This window comes from Alexandromys fortis, unplaced genomic scaffold (assembly GCF_014885135.2).
Source record: "Alexandromys fortis isolate MF-2015 unplaced genomic scaffold, M_Fortis_MF-2015_v1.1 scaffold_84, whole genome shotgun sequence".
In the NCBI taxonomy this organism is placed as follows: Eukaryota; Metazoa; Chordata; class Mammalia; order Rodentia; family Cricetidae; genus Alexandromys; species Alexandromys fortis.
In genome coordinates, this window is record NW_026068017.1 from 8,052,535 (window position 1) to 8,071,291 (window position 18,757).

Consider the following 18,757-nt stretch of genomic DNA (forward strand, 5'->3'; position numbering starts at 1 on the left):
GAGAGCCATTTTCCACTCAGCAAGGTTCTTTCATTTACACTCCTTAACTACTTTTCTAGATGCTTTTAAGGTATTCAGGGGTTAGCATTATATAAGTGAGCCATTTTACAGAGGATAGACAGGATCCCTGAAAGCCTACTGTCTATTCCAAGCTAGTACCAGTTTCTTGGATGGCTAAGAATATTTAAAAAGAAAGAAAGATTATCCAAGGTCTAGTACAGCATGAAAAAAATCTCATCACTTGTATCTTTCCTTAGGAGGGCATATTGGGTGGGCGAGATGGCTCAGCAGTAAAGGCCCTTGTTGCCAACTTGATAGCCTTAGTTCAGACTCTAGTTCAGACTCTGGGACAAACATGGGGGAAGGAGAGAGCCAACTCCCACTGGTTGTCTTCTGACTTTTGTACATACATGTTGTGCCCCCCCCCCCCCGCCTCCTGCAAATGTAATAATATAAAATATAAATTAAAAAACAATGTTGGGTACAGCACTGTGGATGAGAAGTACCACCCATTTGGCATTCTATTGCACTTCCCCCCCTCCCCCTGCTGTTTTTAAAGACTGTGTTACAGCCCTAGCTGTCCTGGAACTAGCTCTTATAGACCAGGCTGGCCTTGAACTCACAGAAATTCGCCTACCTCTGCCTCCCGAATGCTGGGGTTGAAGGCATGTGCCATCACCGCCTAGCTTAGTCCACTCATTTTTTCTGAGTCATCTTCTGATCCAACTTGAGGTTCTGCGCTTTACCTTAGTTCTAACAGGCTCTGGGTGGCCCTTGCTTTTCCATCAGCCACATCTGGCTACTGACTAGAGTTACATGACTTTTCCTGGGGAGAAGTGAACAGTTATTTACCCCAGGTAGGACACCAACAGCAGACCAGAGAAATAGCTCCATCCAAGTGTAGCTTAGTGAATCACTGAGTTCATTAGGGCTGCTCATAGGAACATAGGTGAGGGATTACTTACAGCAGCATTGGTGACTCAGGCATCCATACCACTGAGAACCCCAACCCAGAGTGGGCGATGAGTCATGAAAGCTGCATTTCTTTAGTTCCCTGCACAACTTGTAGGTGGCAGAGCCAGCAGGAGCCTCCTCTCTGGCAGTTGTTATGGCTTGTATAATCCTAGGGTGGAAGTGTGTAGGAGGGGATGACTTATGAATCTTGTGAGCTTCAGGAGCTTCCTGAGTTGTTAAGTTCATCCCAAGTTCCTGAAGTGTTGTGAACCTACTTCTTCCCTCCCCGGGGGGGGGGGGGGGGGGGGAATGCTTCAACATATGGGAAGACAGGGATGGTGAAAGTACAGTTTGGCTTGTTTCTCCACCACACCGGGGACTGTGCCAATACTTCTTAAAAATTCCATCACTGAATGGTTTTGGTGGATATTGATGGCCAGTAATCACTGGAGGAGAGTGTTCATTTTAGTATATAAATACTATGTCTTGCATATTGTTCTGAAAGTCCTAATGTGATTATGATAGAGGTGACTTCAATGGGAAAGTTACCTTTTGATACCATAGAATGCTTTATTAGACAATTGAAAGATCATAGTGACATTTGATTATATAAATCTGGATGGGATGCAGAATTCATGGCTGTGTTGTTTGACTCAAGAATGATTTTTATTATCTTGTGATCTTTTTATTGGTTAGATCATGTGATTAAATTAAGAAAGCCATGATTGACTGAACCATTACCTTTCTAGTTTTGCTTAGAAGTGTGGTATTTCCTATGCACTGTACAAATTGTGGCTGCCTAAGAGTGGGGACTTCCAGATATGACATAGAAGCTGCCTCCAGTCAGACCGGGTTTTGAATTACATCTATGCTTTCTTTGTTGTAGCTCCAAGTTAGTGGTTTTTATAGTGTGGGTTCTTTCTTGTTAAAGTTTGACATGAAACTCAGGAAATAAAATAGGTAGATCATTAGGGGTTAGAAGAGGCTTAGAGTATAGTCAAGTGGTAGAATATATTTTAGCATGTCTAAAGTCCTGGGTTCAGTATTTACCATAAAACAAACAAACAAGCAAATAAAGTAAGAGGGAATGTCTTGGGACCAGGAGGGAAGAAGTTTGAAAGTACCAGTTTAAAGGAAACTTGAGAATTGGAGAAAGTTAGTTTGGATATGCTTGTTTATAGGTGAATTTTAAACACCCATTGTGTGTTCTTGAATCTAGTTTTTGAAACTGACTTACCTGAATTGTGATAACTAAATTATATCCCAGCATATATAGCTATTTGGAGAAAACTAGGCGTAGTATATGTTACTCCCCATGGGAACATCTGAACTATCATTTGGTATATTTCCTAACACTGCTTACTGTCTTAAGATATTACCCCTGCCTGTTCTTTATATTTGGACCAATGTCTCTTTTAATGTCATAGGTACAGGAGTGATGACATGATCTTTAGACCTTAGAAACCTTAGTGCTGGTCAGTATCATGCTGTTTGAATCCACATGATGTGTTCAGTGAAGAGGAAGAAGCACCTTTATTAACTCTGTGTTCTTCCTATGGTGGGATATGACATATTCTTCCAAGTTCTCAGTGCACAGCCAGAATATGTAAAAAGTATCAGGCCCTGGTGTTCTCAATGAGAAAAATGGGAAGTACTAATATTAATTTGTTAATTTGATAAAGATAAAACTAAAATTTTATAGATTGATTTAAAAGACTTCCATGAACTTACAGCTAAACTTCACATCCTTTCTTTTGGACTTAGTAACTGAAAATACCCTTGCAATACTCAGTAGATAAAGTTTATTACTTTTGAACATGAAAACACATATATCTTTGATCTGCGTTTCGTACTCCTCCCCACACCTCACCTTCCCTGTTTGTTTTGGATGATACTGCCATCTGGTTGTCCTTGTTAGTCATGGTGCTCTGAGATGTCTTGGGAATTTAAATGTGTTATCCATATAGAGACTCTAAGGATGAACTTGTTCAGCAGGGATATGAGTCAGTGGAAGACAGAAAATAAAAATTCTTACAATTATATGTAGCCCAGAAGAAGATCGTATGGAGTGATGGGGCTACAGCAGTGTGTAGGACATCTCCTTTTTGTATTTCTTATCTGAATTCACATCTCTTGCTGGTAATACATTCTGTTGTAGTGATTTTAGGAGAATGAAAATCTTTAGTGTTTATTTTTATTTAAAGAGCCATAAAAGATAGCACTATTCCAAAAGCTAGAGAGCAACACATTTAGCTTGTATTTTCCCTCTGTGATGATAGTGGAGCCATTTGGCATTTCTGATCATACCTACAGACTTATTTTATTGATGTTTATCTGCTTTTAAAGTCTTACCAGTTACTTAAATGACCTTGAATACAAATTTGGACAACTAAAATATTTTTGCTGCTTTGAGAATGTAATTTCTTCACTGAAAAAAACCCTTTGTATATGAATGTTACAATTTCCCATTACTATTTTAGATGTTTATTTAAACTATGTTACATTTAAATAAAGTAAAAATAGGAATAGTCCAAAGATACTTTTGTAGTAGAAAGAGATTTGAATTACTTTTCAAGAATGACAGCTGTTTTCTCAGAGGCACATGCTCACTAAACACTGTTAATAAATTAGTGACCAGTGAAAAGCTTAGAATAACCATAATAAAGAAAAGTATGATTTTGTAGCCTTTCCCTATATTTGATTGTAATTGAAATTTCTTTAATCATGAGATGACTTTTTAAAGTGTTTCATGGTTTCTTATGGATATTTCATCTACTCTTTGAGTAAGAAAAAAGAAAGAAGAAAAAGATAAAGGCTTGTGCTGCCCAAGCTAATATCACTAGAAACCAGTGCATGAGTTCCCTGGTTTCTAAGCATGGTGAGCTTAACCATGTTTCTAAACACCTCTGAGCATGGTGAGTGTGTTTCATTTTCGCATTTCTGTGTTCCTGTGGCTGGAATTAAGGTTTAGCCTGGGAAGGGAAGGGGAGGTTGTTCTTACTGACATGTTCAGCCTTTCGGGGGTTCTGCTCCCTTGGTGTTAGCCCACATTGGCCTCACTTGTTGCAAATGGTGGAAACCTTTCCCATGCCACTGCTTTGATTTCCCATAAAAAGTGTCCTGGTAGTGACTGTGTTACTACTAGCTCTATACTACTCATTATCTGAAGATACTGTATAACTTGAGTTCTTTATCAGGATCCTGAATTGGAGTCATCAACTTGAATGTACTGTTAATATAGGTATATACTTTTAGTTAATTTTCCTTTGGGAGAACTGTTAGACCTCTTGAATTGGTTTAGTTTGTAAAGTGTTCACTGAGATAAATGTTAAAACTCAGTCTTGGAACTTTTCTGTAGTTGTTGAGCTGTGTTTTCTCAGTCTAAAACCATTCAGGTAGAATCCCAGCAGCTGGCTGTCCACCCCTACCCACAGTGTTTCTTGAACAGAGTATGAATGTAAGGGGGTGTGAGTATAGTGCAGAGTTCCAGTGTCATGGTGTGTAACACCCGATTTCAGTGTTACACCCTCGGTACAGTTCGCGTGCAGCTGTACCGAATGCGAGTCCCCGAGTCCCGGCAAGGGCCTGGAGATTGAACACAAGACACAGAGACCAAGGTCATTCGAAAGAAGATCAAGAGAATGCAAATTATTCAGACTTGAGGAAGACATTATCTACCTAACAGCAGCACAAAGATCTCTCCGCCCAGGGAGGTGGGAAATTACCATATTAACAATGGAGAAGATTGCCTGCAGCTAATCACCAGGTGGGGCAGGGATAGCAGGGAAACACACAGGAAGCTTAGTTAACTGGTAACAAACTGTGCCCGCCAATGCACCCCAGGAATAAGGGAGACCAGGAGCCCACAATGGTGGACAAGAAGCCGTCAGCGGTGGTGTTCCTTTATGTGCAGAAGTGAACTGCATACAGTGTTGCAGATAAGCAAACTCACCTGCCAAACCTAGAGCTGCCCAGGGACTGTCCCCACAATCTAGTTAGTAACAATGCTGCCAGTGCTGTTAGTTCAGCTGGTCTTTTTTGCACTGTGGAGTAGCCCACTTTTTTTCTTTACCTATGGCCAAGTTTTTGGAAATCTGCTTACAGAAGTCAGACATGGGTGTGAACTGTTGTGGTTTTCACTGTAATGTTATTTTTTTTTAGACATAAACTTTGTAAAAATGTAAACTTAGAAAACCTAGGAAAACAGAATTTAAAACCATCTTTTCTAATCATGTGTGTTAGTATAGTTATATTTACTAATATACATATGCAGAAAAGATAAAAAGTAATAATTAAGAAAAAACCTAAATAGTGAGAATTCATAGAACTCTTAACCAAAGGGTAGTGTGAGTTTTTTTTATTTTTCTCTCTATTTCTTTAATTTAAATTATAAACTCTTTGTTTTAAATTCTGATATGTGGGAATAATAAAAATTCTTTTAAAAAATCACGTTGACTGTTTTTACAACCACACATTCAAATCGTATTGTTAAAATAGAAATAAATGATAATTCAAATAATTACTGATTATTAATTAAAATTATCTTTGCCATGTTTGTTTGTGATGCACAAATCACATGTCTGCTTACTTAAACTTTTAACAGGTATCCTTTTGCAGCAAGATGTTAATGTTGATTTAGAAGTAAAGTTATTCTCAAACTATGGAAATGAGAAAATAAGAGTGAAAGAAGGAAACTGTTCTCACCTTTCAGGGGGCTAGTTGTTTTTTCTGTCTCTCATTCTTTTATATTTATTCTACGACAGTGATATTCAATGTAATATTCTAAATCAAAGTCAAGACATTTCCTTTTGTATGAAACACTGTAGCTAGCAAGGTATGCGTTTTAATTAAATACATTTTTTTAGAATCTATTTGGAGTATATGGGATGGATGCCTGGTGTAGTGTCAAAACATAAAACTGAGAGAGAACCCACTTCTGTTCTTTAACTGCTTGTTCTCGTGTCACATGGAATACTCTCTTGTATCTGCCTCTGGCTTCTCTTCTGTAAAATGGGCTCAAGAATTTAATTGACTGCCTTCACCCCTTGCAAGAACATTGAGGACAGATACCTTGAAGTCTTGGAGGACAAAATGCTACCTTGTGTATTTTTTGATACTAACTTACCTTGTAAGTATGTGCTTTGTGTTGTGTATAGTGACACAGTGTGACATTGTGAACTTTTTTATGAGACTAAAAGGTCTTTGCATGCTTTAATGTTAAACTGTACTTCCATTATTAATGTCTTATATTTTCTGAACTTTCTATTCTATCTTACTAGTGCAGTAGAAATGTTCATTTGAAGCCTATGTATTTTATAGTGTTCTGATTGGGAGGTGGAGTATAGATGTTTTCTGACAATCTTAGAAATGTGCAGAGTTGTACAGTTTGGTTAGGACTCTGCCCCAAGTCTGCAGTGTATAGAGGACTGTCTTTTCAGCTTAGGATCAGGCAAAAGGAGCCCTTTGTTTCTCCATTTTAGTGTTTCCCCACAGATTTCTGCTGACCTGCATGCCAGACCACCAATGGAAAGCCAGGGAGAGCTTCCTGTTTGAAACGTAGAGGAAGTTCATTAAGGAAGACCTCAGTCAGGATTTGAAAGGCTTAGATTCTCCTCTGTATGCTCCCCATACTGGTCCTCACTTTTTCTGTCCCAGACTGTTTTCCATCACAGTCTAGTGAAGTTGCTAGGTAGTTAAGGCTGTTGTTGCATTGGATGCTAGAGCTTACACTGTTCTGAGATGATGGTTAAAAATATATGTTGTGAAACTGCCTGTAATTATTCATATGAAAACTTCTATACTCTATGGTTTACTTTGTATTTGCATGTGGGCATAATTCTCAGAGCCTAAGAGCATTGATTGTTGTGTAACCCCCACCATCATCAGTGAATGTGTGATCTAGAGTCCTGTGCCCTTAAAAGAATTCCTGAGTGCTTTTTGTTAAATGTTCTGTGGTGAAATTTAACAATTATAAAGTAAAAGAATTGGTAATTTTCCTGTCTGGTTCATATTGTGAAGTTTGGTAATTTCCAGTGCTATGGTAAAGGTTTAACTAAAGTTTCTAAAAATGTTGTTTGTATGACATCTGTTATCATTCTTTTTCAGAGAATACGATCAACTGTGGATGAAAAAGAACAAAAACAACTTCTCATGGATTTGGATGTAGTAATGCGGAGTAGTGATTGCCCATACATTGTTCAGTTCTATGGTGCACTCTTCAGAGAGGTACGGGTAAACTCTTTGGGTTTTAGTTGATAAATGCATATCTAATTTGGATAAATAAGAAAATGGCTAGATTAAATTCTAATCTAAAGCAAAGTGACCCATTAACAAGGAGGTTGTCTGTCATTATTAAAGTACAGAGCCATTTAAGTTAACCTGTGGGCTTTTTGCCTAGGGTTGCTTTGGCTACTCATTTGCTTGTTTTTGTTATGCTTTTCTTACTAGTTCTAGGGAAGAATTCCAGTGAAATTTGGACTCACAGCTTCTTACATTAAAGGGTTATTATCATCTATACAGATGTGAATAGTTCTGTTTATTTGTGGTTGCTGCTTCTGAACCCCAAATATTTTCTACTAAGAATGTGACATAAATGTGTGTCAGTGCTTCAGTGCAGTTTTTTAGATCGATCTATCTATCTATCTATCTATCTATCTATCTATCTATCTATCTATCTATCTATCTATCTATCTAGTATACAGTGTTCTGTCTGTATATATGTCTGCAGGCCAGAAGAGGGCACCAGGTCTCATTACAGATGGTTGTGAGCCATCATGTGGTTTCTGGGAATCGAACTCAGAACCTCTGGAAGAGCAGCCAGTGCTCTTAACCTCTGAGCCATCTCTCCAGCCCCTCAATGCAGATTTTTAAGAATCATTAGGTTTATGTTTTTTCGTTAGTAATGAAATGGGTTTCATGGTGACATTTTAAAAAGTAGATTTTTAATTAAAATAGATATATTACTTTTCCTCTTCCCTTTCCTTTCTCTAGCTCCCTTTATGTGTGTATTTCATTATACTTTGTTCTTATTTGCCTCACCCAGCTACCCTTCCCTGTTTTCCTTTCTTCCTGTCTTAGGTGTTTTTTGTTTGTTTGCTTTTTCTGTAAAGAGGCACGATGACCACAGCAACTCTTACAAAGAAAACATTTAATTGAGGTGATGGCTTACAGTATCAGAGGTTCAGTCCATTATCATCATAATGGGCAGTATGTTGTCATGCAGGCAGATGTGGTGCTGACTACATCTTGACCAGAAGGCTAGACAACGTTGATTGACTGTCACACAGAGAATCTTGAGCAAAAGAGACCTCAAAGCCTGCCCTCACAGTGACACACTTCCTCTAGTAAGGCCACACCTCCTAAGAGTGCCATTCCCTTTGGGGGTCATTTTCTTTCAAGCCACTACACTCCCTCTTGCTGAACACCTTCCATTTTCTGCTCTCGTGAGTGTTTGAGTACACCTTTGTGTTCTTTCTATCCCCTCCTTCAGACCTCTTCCTCCACTCTCAGTTCCTTTTCTACTTTCATGTCATCTGTGTGTATGTGTGTATGAATCTATGTATACATGTTTGTCTTTATGTGTATGTGTGTGCACGTGTGTATATTATGTATTTTGCATGTAGCAGAAAATATGTAGTGTTTGTCTTTTTGAATCTGGCTCATTTTGCTTCATATATTTACTGTTTCATCCATTTTCCTACAAAGGATATAACTTCATTCTTTACAAAAGAATAAAATTCCATTGTGATTTTGTACCATATTTTAAAAGTCTATTCATCATCTGGTCATCTGTTGGCAGACGTCAGGTTGGTTCTGTACTTTGTCTGTTGTGAATGTGCAGCAGTAGATGTGACTGTGCTAGCATCTCTGGTGGCCGCTTTAGATCTTCAGATGTATGCATAAGAGTCATATGACTGGATCATGCGGTACTTCTACTCTTAGTGTTTATGAGAGGCCTCCATACTGATTTCCATGGTACTCTAAGCTTACCCTCCTACCAGCAGCTTATAAGGGTTGCTCTCTTCCTACACCATCAGCGTTTCTTTTCTTCATGAGAGCCATTTTGATGAGGTATAATGCAATATCAAAGCATTTTATTTTTGTATTTTCTTGATGTCTAATCCTTTTGAAAATCTATTTTCAAATGTTTCTTGACCATTTGTATTTCTTCCTTTGAAAATTCTCTATTTTAGATTAATTATTGATTAGATGATCAGGTTTATTTTGTTGTGTTTAACTTGTTGTTTTTTAAAACAATTTATTTAACTTTTATGTGCATGAAGGTATCAGATCCCCTGGAACTGGAGTTACAGACAGCTATAAATTGCATTGTGGGTGGGAACTGACCCCAGTCCTCTGAAAGAACAGCCAGTGCTCTCAACCCCGAAGCTGTCTCTCCAGCCCCTAACTTGTAGTTCTTTATAGATTCTAGATATTAATTCCTATTCTACAGGTAGCTGCTTTGCTCTGTTCATAGTTTTCTTTGATTTAGAAATTTTAAAATTTTATATAATCCCATTTTTCAGTTGTTAGAATTGCTTATATATGCTGCTGCTAGAGTCCTTGTGAAAAAGGTCTTTCCTGCTTTGAATGTTCTGCTTATTTTCCTCTAGCAGCTGTAGGCCTTAGTCTTTATCCTAGTTTATATTGTGTGTGTGTGTGTGTGTGTGTGTGAAGGGTGGGAGATATGGATCTAGTTTCCTTCTTTTACATTGAATATCCAGTTTACGAGCACTATTTGTTGAAAAGGCTTCCTTTGTCCTTTTATTTAATTTTTTTTTAACACATTTGTGTAAGGTGTGGTGGCTGTAGCTTTCTGAATTTATTTCTAGGTTCTGTCTTGTATACCATCGGTCTCTGTACAGTACCACTACTATTTTTGCCATTGTGTCTCTGTTAGTATAGTTTTAGATCAGGTATTATAATGCTGCCAGCATTGTTTCTTCTTTTTAGTATTGCTTAGTATTCATTTGTTTGATTGTTTTTTGTTTTGCTTTTCTTAGTAGCCCTATATGGAATCCCACTGAAATTTGGATGGCACTGACTTGGTTAGGGTTACTATTGCTGTGGTGCAACACCATGACCAAAAAGTAGCTTGGGAAGGGAAAGGGTTCATTTCACTCACAGTTTCATATGACAGTTCATCATCAAAAGCAGTGAGGGCAGGAACTAAAGCAGAGGCCATGAGGGGTGTTGCTTAATACTGGCTTGCTTCCCATAGCTTGCTCAGCCTGCTTTCTTGTAGAGCCCAGGACTGCCAGCCTAGGGGTGGCCTCACCCACAATGGGCTGGGTCGGCCCCTTAATCATTAATTAAGAAAATGCCCTGCAGACTTGTCTACAGCCCAATCTTATACAGGCATTTTCTCAATTGAAGCTCCCTCATCTCTGATGACTCTAGCTTGTTTCAAACTAGCCAGAACAGGGACTGTGCTGAGCCTGTAGGTTGCTTTGGATCATATCTATCTAATTATCACAACATTAATTCTGTCCATTCTTTTAATCTTCTAGTCTATTCTTCAATTTCCTTTTTCCAGGCTTTACAGTTTTATCCTCTTTGTTAGGGTTTTGCTAGGTATTTTATTATTTATTTTTTGAAATTGATGAATGAGGGTTTTGTTTTGTTTTTGTTTGTTTTCTTTTTGTCCTCCAATCCCTTTCTGGGAAAGTTCATTGCTGGTATATGAAGAGGCTACTGAGTTTTATATTCATAGTATATATAAAAAAGTTTATGTCTTAGTTACGTTTCTATTGCTGTGAAGAGACACCATGACCAAGGCAACTTACAGAAGACAGAGTTTATTGAGCTCGCAGTTTCAGAGGGTTAGAGTCCATGACCATCATTGTGAGGAGCATGGCAGCAAGCAGAAGGTAGAGAGAGTCACCTGGGAATGGCATGGGCTTTTGAAACCTCAAAACCCACTCCCAGTGACAACACTTTTTCCAACAAGGTCATACCTCCTAATTCTTCTCAAATAATTCCACTAACTAGGGGCCAAGTATTCAAATATCTGAGTTTATGGGGACCATTCTCATTAAAACTACCACAGCTACTTTACTGTGGTTATCAAATCTAGAGTTTTCTGATGGAGTCTGTAGGGTCTTTCAAAAATAGGATCATGTCAGCCAGGCATGATGGTGCACAGCTTTAATTTCAGCACCTGGGAGGCAGAGGCTGGTCCATCTCTTTGAGTTCAAGACCAGTCTGGTCTACAAGTTGAGTTTTAGGGCAACCAGGGCTACACAGTAGTAAAAAAAGGATTATGTCATCTGTAAATGGATTGTTTGACTTCTTCCTTTATTATTTGCAACCTTTAAAATTTCTTTCTTAGTCTCCTTGCTCTAGCTAAGACTTTTAGCATCAAATGAGTGGACTTCCTTGTTTCTTTTCTGATGTTAAAGCAATGCATTCAGTTCTCTTAATTTACAATAATCTTGACTATAAATTTGTTCGTTATGCCCTATATTGGGCTGAGCTATATGTGCTTCTAATCTTAGTTTCTTTAGGCCCTTCAGACCGAAGGAATATTGCACTTTGTCAAAAAGCCTTGTATGAATCTATTGAGATGATCATGTGATTTTTCTCTTTGAGTTTTACTAATATGCTGTATTATTTTATTGTATGAGGTGGCTTGAATAGAAATGTCCCCCATAGGCTCAGGCACTTGACACTTGGTCTCCCGTTGCAGTTGGGTCCCTAATTGCAGTTGATGGCACTGTTTGGAGAGTTTTAGGAGCTATGACCTTCCTGGAGGAAGTATGGCACTGGGGACAAGCTTTGAAAGTATATAGTCACATTCGACTTACAGTTCATTCTCTGGTTCATGACTGTACCTAAAGGTATAAACATTCTGCTTCCTGTCTCTGCTGCTGCTTACCACCATGTCTTTCTACCATGATGTGTTCTTGTTCCTTTAGACCTGTAAATCCAAATAAATTTCTAAGAGTTGCCTTGGTTATAGTAGCAACAGGAATGTAGTATGTATAAAGTGTATGTATAAAACAATCCTTACAATACCAGAATGAAACCAACTTGATAGTTAGGGTTTTTGAATTTGGTTTGCAAGTATTTTGTTGAAATTATCCTTTGTATATGTGGGTTGGTGTTATTGTAACTGAAGCTTTGTAGAATGGTGTTTCTTCCTTTCTATTTTATAGAGAAGTCTGAGGATGCAGGTGCTGGCTCTTTTGGAAAAGCCTTGGGAATTCATTAGTTAGACTTTTCCCTCCTGGGCTTTTCCTTACTGGGGGATTTTATCACCACTTCAATTTTATTGCTCCTTGTGGATATGCTTAGTTTCTTTTCTTGATTTAATTTTGGTAAGACATATATGTCTGTAAATTTATCTTTCCTATATTTTCTAGTTTTCTTTTTTTTTTCAGTCTTTAAGTCTTTATTGCTTTCATCTGTAATATAGTATTTTAACCATAATGTACAATGAGGAAGGTTTTTTTTTTTTCTGGTTATGGCTACTTTAGGTTATAATGCCTCTTGTGTTTCAAAGTTCATTTCTCCACCTAAATTTGGGGTTTTCTACTACAATTTTATCAAACATGTTTTTATTCCTTTAGTGTGTATCTTGGATCTTTTTTCTAGCCCTTGTTTTCCTTCATTTGAATATTTTCTAGTTTTCTAAGAATATATTTTTCGCCGGGTAGTAGACCTTGAATCCCAGCACTTGGGAGGCAGAGGCTGGTGGATCTCTGTGTGTTTAAGGCCAACCTGGTCTACAAAGAGAGTTCCAGCACATCCAGGGCTGTTACGCAGAGAAACCCTGTCTCAAAAAAAAAAAAACAAAAAACCAATATATGTACATACATATATAATATATTTTCAAACCAGTTCTTAGTGATTCTCTATTGTTGGCATATGTTGTACTATACTCATTTCCAACTCTATTAAATTTTAATTTTTCTCTATTTAGTTAGATTGACTGGGGGGGGGGTCCTATCAGTTTTGTTTATTAGAGAACCAGCCTTTTTGTGTGTGTGTCTGTGTGAGTGTCTTTGTCTCACTGACTCTCTCAGACAAGTTATGTAGCCCTGGCTGGCCTGGAATTCACTCTGTAGACCAGGCTGATCTCAAACTTAGAGATTTGCCTGCCTTGGCTTCCTGAGTGTTAGTGTTAATGGTGTGGCCACCATACCAGACAGAACCAACTTTTTCTTTGATTGCTTCTATGTATAATTCTTTTATTCTTTTAGTATTTTTTTTACCTTGACTTTCATTATGCATTGATCAATGTTTTTGTTTTTATAAGACCTTGGAATGTATTAGGCCACTTATTTGTGATTGCTTTTATTTTTCTTTTAGTGTAACTAACTACTCATAGCTATGTATTTTCCTCTTAGAAGAACAGTAGGTGTATACTGAAGTTCTGGCAGACTGCTTCCATTTTCATTTAGTTCTGAAAAGCATCTGGTTTCCTTCCTGATTTCTTCATTGGTACGCTGTTCATTCTGGAGAGTATTGTTCAGTCTCTTGAGTGTTTCATTTTGTGGGTTTTCTGGTTATTGATAGTTTATTAGTTTTTCTACTGATTTGATAAGGTCTAAGACCTTCATATTGATTTTTTTCTTTTTTGTTTTGTGAACACTTGCTTTGTGAATTAGAACATGTTCTATCATAAGGAAGGTTCCCTGAGCAGCTTAGATTTCATAGCTATTGTATGGATGATTCTAGAGATACCTATTAAGTTCATTTTATCTGTAGTGGGGGTCTTCATTTGCTTGAATTGTTACGGTCTTTTGGCAACATTTTATGGTTGATTGTTGTGTAAGTCTTTTTACTCTCTCATTAGATCCATTCCTTTGTGCCTTACTGCTTTAATTTTTGTTATGAATGATGTCTGTAATAAATATTTTATTTTCTAAGTGGTTATTGTTGCTGTGTGAGTATATCGTTGAGTTTATCTAGATTTTATATTCAGGAACCATATCTTGTTAGTTCAGTATCTCATCATCTTCTACCTTTGTTTCCCAGTAAATGCACATTCAGGAATTTCTTGTTTTGTGTTCCAGGCATGGTTTGAACATGACAGTGTTGTTACTGTCACTCCTCTTTCTCTCGGTTCCTTCCTTTTCCTTCTTCAAGCCTGGCTCAAGGCTTTTGTCTGTTTTTAGCTAAAGGAGGTGTCAAGAGAGGTAGAACTTTGTTGTGCACTTTAGAAACTGCAAGGATGTTTCCTCTGGAGTTCCTCTTCCCTCCTGTTGTTGGACTGCTCTGACCCCCATTCTCATCCACAGTAACTGTAGCTTTTAGCACATGCAAGGCACTTTATGTTTTAGCTGTGTGAACTCACATAACCTTTACTCTAGTCTACAGAGGGTGGTGGACAGTCTCATTTCATAGATGAGAAGGGAAAAACCCAGGCCTATATAAACAGAAAATGTCAGGCCTCCCAGGCTCTCAACAGGAGGGATCTTTGTACCCTTGAAATTACTTGCTACTGGTGGTATGAGTGCACTGTAGTTTCCTCTAAAAGGAAGCTGTAGTAAATCCACTGAGAAGGTGTCATTATATTAAAATAAAGTTGAATGTGTGTTTTTGGTCGAGAGTTTTGGTTTTCCTGTGAGAACCTTGTAGAAAGGTGTAACATTGAGAAGACAGGAAATAGAAAAGTTCATTATGTCAAATATGTTTTAAAAATATGTTCCCCAATCATTTAGTGACATAAATGTTCTAGTACTGTTACTGTTCTCAGTGTTCTTCAGTGTGCTCTTCACACTTGTGAGCTGGATATGCTTGTGCTGTGGGGCCTAACTGAAGAAAAGACTCAGGGAAGCTGCTTTCTACTCAGCTCAGTCATAAGGGCTGGTTTTTCCTTAAGGGGCATTCACTTCCTCTATCTAGAACAGGCTTGAGATATAAGAGGTTACTGTGTACAAAGTCTTTGAAAGTACAACTGTATCCATAAATTAGCATCAGCATAAAAGTTGTTGAAGATGGTTTTTGGCCTTATCTCTGATGGTAGCTTTTCTACTTTGGTCAGTGCTTTATACCCTGTTCAGATGTACACAGCTGCTAATTCCTTAACTGCTAAGGGCCCGCACTTTCTCATATCTTTCCTGCCTACCTTGGTGACCACAGTAGTCTTCAGTGTTGTACACCATTCCCTTTTTGAGCTGTTTAGTGTTTTCTAGTTTTTGTTATTTCTTTCTGTAGATTACAGAATATTAAAGATGTACTCCTATTTGTGCAGTGATTTTATAAATGTCAGTATGGCTACAGTAGGCTCCCCTTACTTGCAGAAGGTTCATCCCAAGGTATCCTGTGGATGCTTGAGACCTAATATTACCAAACCCTTACATTGTTTTTTTTCTTGCACATATACCTGTGAAAATATTCAATGTAATAGTGACACAGTAAGTGATAATCATAATTATACCAATCACTAAGGTGTGACAATTAAAATACCCTAGGAATACCTGAAGCAGAACATTGAAATATTGTGACAGTTGATCTCATAACTGGCTTTTATAGAAACATGGCTACATATATACTAGGTCCTATAGCAAGAATGGTTACATAGGTTAAAAAGGCTGACTCCCTTCACTGGTGGAATGGGGTAGAACATCACAGGATGTTCTCACCTATGCACATAAACACACAATTTGAAACTTTGGGATTGTTTATCACTAGAACACTATTTGTACTGTTATCAGATCACAGTGACTGCAAGAAAGCAGGGACTTTTCCCTGTGTCTCTATGATAAAATTGTTTTCCTCCACTGTCTTAATTGTTGCCAGTATTGGTTTCCTGAAGACAAACATAATAAACGAGCAGTTGTACTGTATTAGACAGTGTACACTCTGTGTGGGGCAGACAGGGGAAAAGGAACCCCGAGCAAGCTGATGCACCTCACCAAGAAGGCTTGGTCTGAACAAGGCGTCTTTACTGTTCATTTTGTTTTTCCAATTTGAGAAGTCTACTAGTTTCTCAAGATAAACTTTCTTGTCAAGGAGAAAGGATAGTTTTCCATATCTTTTCTAATTTTAGGCTTAGTTATGACAAAATTTGAAATCAAAGCACAAAAGTTTTTTGTGTAAGTTAAGAGTGGGAAAAATAAGGCTGAAGAGATGGCTCAGCCATTAAAAAGCACTGACTGCTCTTGTAGAGAACCTGGGTTCCATTTCCAGCACTCACTTGTCTGTAGCCCTAGTCCCAGCGGAGTTGGCACTCTCTCTTGGCCTCCAAGGGTACTGCACTCTCTCACACACACAAACATACTTTAAAAAAATGAATAAATTAATAAAAAACAATCAGTGGGTAAAACAGGCTTTATCTACATAGTTATCCTTAAACTCAGGTAGGATATCTTTCCCAGATCTTTAATGATGTATTAAAAATGATTATGAGTTGGAGGTACAGTGTAAAAGCAGAGAAAGGTGTCTTCTTAATTCTGTTTCTGTCCTAACTAGGGGAGGCCACTGCTTAATATTAGAATTTTAGTGGTGACGAGCATCTGTTGTTTTACAGGGCGACTGTTGGATCTGTATGGAGCTCATGTCTACCTCGTTTGATAAGTTTTACAAATATGTATATAGTGTGTTAGATGACGTTATTCCGGAAGAGATCTTAGGCAAAATCACTTTAGCAGTAAGTATCTGACTATCACACCACTGATGTGCACTGTGTGAAGAGGTTGCTGGTGTATGTGAATGCACACGCTTTCAGATTGTTGTTGCCTCCCTGAGAACGTCATTTTTAGTAGAATAAGAGTTAAAGTCACTTCTGTGCCATAATTAACATAATAGGTGTGAAGAACACTTTTCAAAATCTGGTCTGTGGATACTGCAGTATTGTTTGCATCCATATCTCAAAGAGCTGTAGCAGACTGGTTTAAATGAAACTAGAAATGAAATTTTATATTTGTTTCTCCAGTTGTTTTTACTATCTTAAGTAGATTATATTCCTAGGCTAATCAAAGTGTCAGAAGTCTTTTTTGGGGGGCTTTTAAAGACAAGGTTTCTCTGTAGCTTTGGAGTAGACCAGGCTGGCCTAGAACTCACAAAGATTTGCATGCCTCTGTCTCCCGAGTGCTGGGATTAAAGGCATGTGCCACCACTGCCCAGCTTTTTTGAAGCCTCTTAAATGAAGCTTTTAGACAAGGTATGTTTTGCTATGGTTTAAGACAGAGGATTATTGTTATTATTTAGTTTAAGCCACTTAAAATGTTGACTTCCAATTAGTAGCCAACATTCTGATTAATTTGATCACTTTGCTTTTACCAGAAGACCAAAAAGTGAAAAGGTTCTCTTGCGAATTATGTGTTGTGGTTTGAGAACTGAATTTATGATCATTTACTTTCTTGCTCTTATCTTTTAGTTGATAAATGTGTACAATTTATCTTACAAAGGAAAAGGCAACTTATTATTTTATAAAGCAAAATAAGACATTAGAACCCCTGAGAACCCGAGCCAGAAATACTTGTCTAGTTAATTGGTTTGTGAGCTAAATCATACTATGGTTGCTTCAGATTTCTTTGAATCAGTTTCTTTTCAAATTTAGTTTATTTGTCAGTTGCCAACTTAATGATTTCGAATGAATCTGATTTAAAAATATAAACAATTTCTGAACTCTATTTCACTTGTAAGAGATGTGTGTATCTAGTAGACTTTAAAAATTTTATAAAACCTTAGTTAGCAAATTACTTTCAGATTGATAATTTTGTTAAAATTTTTGTTCACTGTCAAATTAATGATGAAATTTAAATTTTTATGAGTTAGCTAAGTTTTAAGATATATATTCTTTCATATTATAAAATAAACTGAATTGCACTAGAAACTTATTCATTGCTCAGATGAATATGTAAATCTCATGTTGTTTAGCCACTCTTATTGTAACAAGATATTGTTTTCTTAGAACTTGCCACTTCACAGTGTTAGAATACAAATAGTACTATACAGTAGAACACTACTATAGTATTATGCAATAATAGAATAATGATAGTAGTTAATGGTGAGTGAATATTATTTGTGTTGAGCCAAGATTCTATAACATAATTTTCTCGGTAACTCTATGGTAAGTAATATACTATTTTTATAGATGGTAAATCTGAAAGCATGGAAATATTAATTTGCTTTGGTACTTATAGTTTTAAGTTGTTGATGATCAAAACCTCCATAGCCCAAACTCATAACCCCACTCTTAACTACAACATAACAGGATAGCTGTGAAATTTGAAAAATAAATATAAAATTATTTTTATCAGGGATTGTAATATATATAGTATATACGTGAATAACTTATTTAGACATGTGTGTTTGTATTTTTCTGACTAGGTGATCATCTTATATAGTAAGCATATTTTAAATTACCTTTTGTAAAGTCTCTTGCTAATTAATAGACCAATGAACACATGGGAAGAGTTTCTTAGCTAATACAAGGTGGTATTTTCTACATTCCTCATATAATTCTTCTGACAGTAAAGATTCAACCAACCTTCCTTCCTTCCTTCCTTCCTTCCTTCCTTCCTTCCTTCCTTCCTTCCTTCCATTTTTTACATCAAATGTGTTGGCCTGTTGTCAAGTCTCTGTTGCTTCCCTTTCTGAAGAAGCCTATGATTTCTAATCATGAGTAGTGTGAACCAGTCATGAGCAGATTTGCTGGATCTGCAGAACTTACTTCAGGGGTTTAGTGATTAAGTGTGAGGAACTGAGGATTTATGGAAATTATCATCATCATGGATAGTAGAATCACCATCATGGATAGTGAACATGTACTGGTTTTTATGATTGTACAGGTTTGAGGTACAAAAGCAATACAACTTTTTAGTGACTTCATGTGTAAGTCATGTTACTG

At 37.3% G+C, this 18,757-nt stretch overlaps 1 protein-coding gene across 3 annotated transcripts in view; it reads left to right on the forward strand.

Annotated features, from left to right (window-relative positions):
• Nucleotides 1-18,757, forward strand: part of Map2k4 (mitogen-activated protein kinase kinase 4) — a 102,085-nt gene that overhangs the window by 65,913 nt on the left and 17,415 nt on the right. For all 3 annotated transcript variants that reach the window (XM_050162590.1, XM_050162591.1, XM_050162592.1), the window contains 2 exons: nucleotides 7,060-7,179; nucleotides 16,433-16,552. In XM_050162590.1, coding sequence (XP_050018547.1) covers nucleotides 7,060-7,179; nucleotides 16,433-16,552 — 240 coding nt within the window. The remainder of the gene's footprint in view (nucleotides 1-7,059; nucleotides 7,180-16,432; nucleotides 16,553-18,757) is intronic.